We start from the raw sequence: 4083 nt of genomic DNA on the forward strand, positions 1-4083 counted from the left end.
TAAACCGTACTAAAAACTATAGTGAGACTGTGATTTATGAAAACAAACTCTGAACTTTTGGTATTGTTTTGCATAAAACATTCGTTAATAAATATTGAAACTGTAACTGATCCATAAAATTTGTAATACAGATAAATTCGATTAGACAATGAGCGCATGAGGTATCCACGGACGTGGTACTAGAGGCCGAGGTAGAGGCCATAGAGGGGCTCAAGCTGAGTCCTCTTCCATGGATAATATATTGAATTTGGATACAAGTGAGACGCCAGTGTCGCCTGCTGCTAAGACTAGGTCTTAGGACCGCATGGCTAGGGACGATACACTATCCTAGGCTATGCTCAGGATATTAGAGAGGGTCGTTGAGGCCAACACCGGAACTGAGGGCCAAAGGTAAGCTACAGAACGACTCCGGTCCAATGGGGCTAATTTATTCAGAGGTGTCGCTGGAGTCACCCCTGACGTGGCCGAGTATTGGATGGAGGCCACAGAGAGAATTATGGACGATCTGGATTGTACCGCTGAGCAAAAGCTTAAGGGGGCTGTTTCATTACTTCGCGATGAGGCATATCAGTGGTGGCTAACAGTTAAAGAGGGCACTCAGCCTGATTGATTGACTTGGGACTATTTTAAGGCGGCGTTCTAGAGTAAGTATGTAGAGGCCAGCTACATTGATGCCAAGAGGCATGAGTTTCTTAATCTCACCCAAGGAGACCGCTTAGTAGTCGAGTATGAGGTTGAGCTCTTGAGATTGAGCCATTATGCGCGAGGCATGGTGGAGACTGAATACGAGAGATGTATACATTTTGAGGATGGTCTTAAGGATAATCTGAGGGTGCTGATAGCTCTGCAGAGAAAGCGTGAGTTTACTATTTTGGTCGAGAAGGCCAAGATTGCTGAGGATATTAAGCACGCAGAGTACTAGAATAGGGATCACGAGAGGGGTAAGAACAAGAGGGATTCGAAGCCCTGGAGTTCAGTGATGAGGCCTAAGAAAAAGGCCAGACCTGATGGGCCAGTCAGAGTTGGGGCCCTTGTTGCACCTATTTGGATTTTGCCTTGTGGGCATTGTGGTAGACGCCATCCGGGCGAGTGTTGGAGGACTATTGGGGCGTGTTTAAGATGTGAGTCTACCTAGTATCGTGTTAGAAAGTGTCCATCGAAGACTGATCAGATGCAAGCTGCGGGATCTGTTAATGCATAGTTGCCGAGGGTAGTTTAGCAGCCACCTAGGGGCCGTGGTCAGGCCAGGGGTGATAACGGCATGGGCCATGGAAAGAGAGCACCAGACAGATGTGCTGGACATACTGAGGTAAGACGGCCTACTCTTGTTTATGCTGCTCATCGCCGAGAGGATCGGGATGCTCCAGATGTTATTACAGGTACGTTTTTAATTTATAATGTACCTTATCTTGTACTGATAGACATAGGTTCTACATACTCTTACATTGTTAGCACTATGTCGGAAACTTTAGGGATTTCGGTTGAGAATACTCCTAGTGAAGTGACTGTTGTGAGTTCATTGGGGCAATCTATCCGGGTTAGTAGGCTGTATAAAGGCATCCCGTTAGAGGTTCAAAGGATAGTATTTCTAGCTGATCTGATGGAGCTTCCGTTTGGAGAGTTCGACTTGATTCTGGGGATGGATTGCTTGGTCAAGCATCGAGTAAGTCTGGACTATACGTCTAAGAGGGTTGTTTTAAGAACCGAAGGGATGACGAGGTAGTTGTGATTGGGGAACGTCAAGATTTTTTGAGTAATGTGATCTCTGCGTTGATGGCTGAAATGTTGTTTCAAAAAGGTTATGAGGCATATCTGGCCTACGTAAGTGTTTCCACTTCTGGGGATCTACTGCAAAGGACATCAGAATAGTAAGGGATTTTTCGGATGTCTTTCTTGATGAACTACCGGGTTTACCTCCAAACGTAGAGGTGGAATTTGGGATTGAACTTATTTCGAGTACAGCTCCAGTGTCTATCGCTCCCTACCAAATGGCACCGAAGGAGCTTACGGAGCTTAAGGCTCAGATTCAGGAGTTGTTGGATCGTGGGTGTGTCTCTGTGGGGAGCACCTGTGTTGTTCGTGGAAAAGAAAGATGGGACAATGAGGATGTGTATCAACTACCGTCAGTTGAACAAGTTAAAAAATCAAGAATAAGTACCCATTTTCGAGGATAGATGACTTATTCGATCAGTTTAGAGAGGCTTCTGTGTTTTCTAAGATTGATCTGTGATCGGGATATCATCAATTGAGAGTAAAGGAGGCTGACTTGCATAAGATGGCATTTAGGACTCGATATGGACATTACAATTTCCTAGTTATGCCTTTTGGTTTGACTAATGCACCAGCGGCATTTATGGACTTGATGAACCGTGTGTTCCTGTAACACCCTCTAACCCTTATCAGTTCCCGGAATAGGATTACAAGGCATTACCGGTCTGTACAGTTCAATTATAGTCATTTATTAAAATAAATGTTTCTAACCTTGCAAATTAAAACTTCAACCAAAACAATTTGCCAACATTCAAATAATCCAAATACATTTAAATATACACAAATCTTACCAATCTAAAACATTTTATAACCTATCCAATGAATCTTTTTAAGTATATCACTTGCTTTATCAATTATTTCAACTTCATACTATATACCATTGCCAACCATAATTTACTTATTTCATCAATACTTTCACAACCTAGGTGACACTCATAAGACATCCTAGGTACATGCCATTACTAATACTCAACATACTTTACCTCATCGAATTCAGGATCGACCTGGGATGCTGATTTAACGGTCTAGCCTTAACTTAACCTGTGCACGGAAACAAACCGTACGCTGAGTATACATTCAGTGGTATTTCTATAATCTGAACACTTAAACAATTATAAAACATATTAATTTATATATATTGAACTATTCAAACTCAATGAGTATTCAAACATTCATTTTCCAACCAATGTTTTGGTCTACTTTAAATTCAAAATCATTTATTATTTTTCAATAGCAATTAATCAATCAGTAATATTCATTAACAATCAGTGAATCAAAACAATTATTTATTCAGTAACAGTCAGTTATTCGGCAACAATAAATTATTCAATAATAATCAGTTACTCAGTATCAATCAATTGATCGTTTATCCAATAACAGACAATTATTCAGTAAAAATTAGATATAGAGTAACAATTAAATTATTCAGCAACAGTCGATCTTTCCAGTTCCTTTATTTATCCCTATTGACATGACTCGGACCTAGACGGATACACAGATCCAACCAACACACCAGTACGGCACATAGTGCCTCATCGGCCGGCCGAACGATATGATAACGATGGCGATGACGGTACACAAAGTACCTCATCAGAAGAAATTTAGAACGGTAATAGTAACAGTACGGTACACAGATTACCTCATCGAAACAAATCAAAACGATAATAAAGATATGATAAGATAACAATATCCGACACACAAAGTGCCGAATCGGTAACAGTAATGGTAACAGTAATAGTAGTAGGCACATAAGTGCCTGATCAGTAAGCTGGCAAAACCCGTACTCTTCCATATCCTATGGCATGCCAACTATATCCGACTAGCCCGACTAGTTAATAGGGTATTTAATTCACTTTTCAGTTTTCAATTAATTCATATTTTAATTAATTAACTATATATTTTCAATTCAATATAATTCCATTCACTTTTCACTAATAAATATTCAATTTCATAATAATCACATTTTTCTATCAATTTCATAATAATCACATTTCCAACTACATAAATTTTCCAATATAATAAATATTTATTATTCAATTTCCACATCAATATTCATTTCAATTCAAACATTCACATATATTCATAAATCAATTCAATATAATCAATATTCAATCCAATTCAAATAATCGTCTCAAAACACCTCATATATATATATATATATATATATATATATTAAATAATAAATCCAACAATTTAAGTATTAAGTTCGGATTATAGAAATACAAACCGTAATTTCTGAGCTAACTCCCGTTGTCTTTGTCTTTGTCTTTTTCCTTGCTTAGCCAAGATTTCCCAAGACAACATTAGCTATGG

General features: G+C 38.9%; 1 protein-coding gene across 1 annotated transcript; it reads left to right on the forward strand.

Moving 5' to 3' along the window:
* The first annotated feature begins 334 nt into the window (after positions 1 to 334).
* Positions 335 to 922, forward strand: LOC108481269 (uncharacterized). Its single transcript, XM_017784427.1, has 3 exons — positions 335 to 390; positions 436 to 562; positions 644 to 922. The coding sequence occupies exons 1-3, from the start codon at positions 335 to 337 to the stop codon at positions 920 to 922; spliced, it is 462 nt and encodes a 153-aa protein (XP_017639916.1).
* Positions 923 to 4083: the final 3161 nt, after the last annotated feature.

This window comes from Gossypium arboreum, chromosome 1, assembly GCF_025698485.1.
Source record: "Gossypium arboreum isolate Shixiya-1 chromosome 1, ASM2569848v2, whole genome shotgun sequence".
Classification (NCBI taxonomy): Eukaryota; Viridiplantae; Streptophyta; class Magnoliopsida; order Malvales; family Malvaceae; genus Gossypium; species Gossypium arboreum.

What these genes read in the sequence shown, in the direction of transcription:
- LOC108481269 (XM_017784427.1), top strand. Translation starts at nt 335, where the DNA reads ATGCTCAGGATATTAGAGAGGGTCGTTGAGGCCAACACCGGAACTGAG. An exon ending in ACCGGAACTGAGGGCCAAAG is followed by an intron (nt 391 to 435) that starts GTAAGCTACAGA and finishes TAATTTATTCAG; the next exon opens with AGGTGTCGCTGGAGTCACCC. An exon ending in TTTCATTACTTCGCGATGAG is followed by an intron (nt 563 to 643) that starts GCATATCAGTGG and finishes GCGGCGTTCTAG; the next exon opens with AGTAAGTATGTAGAGGCCAG.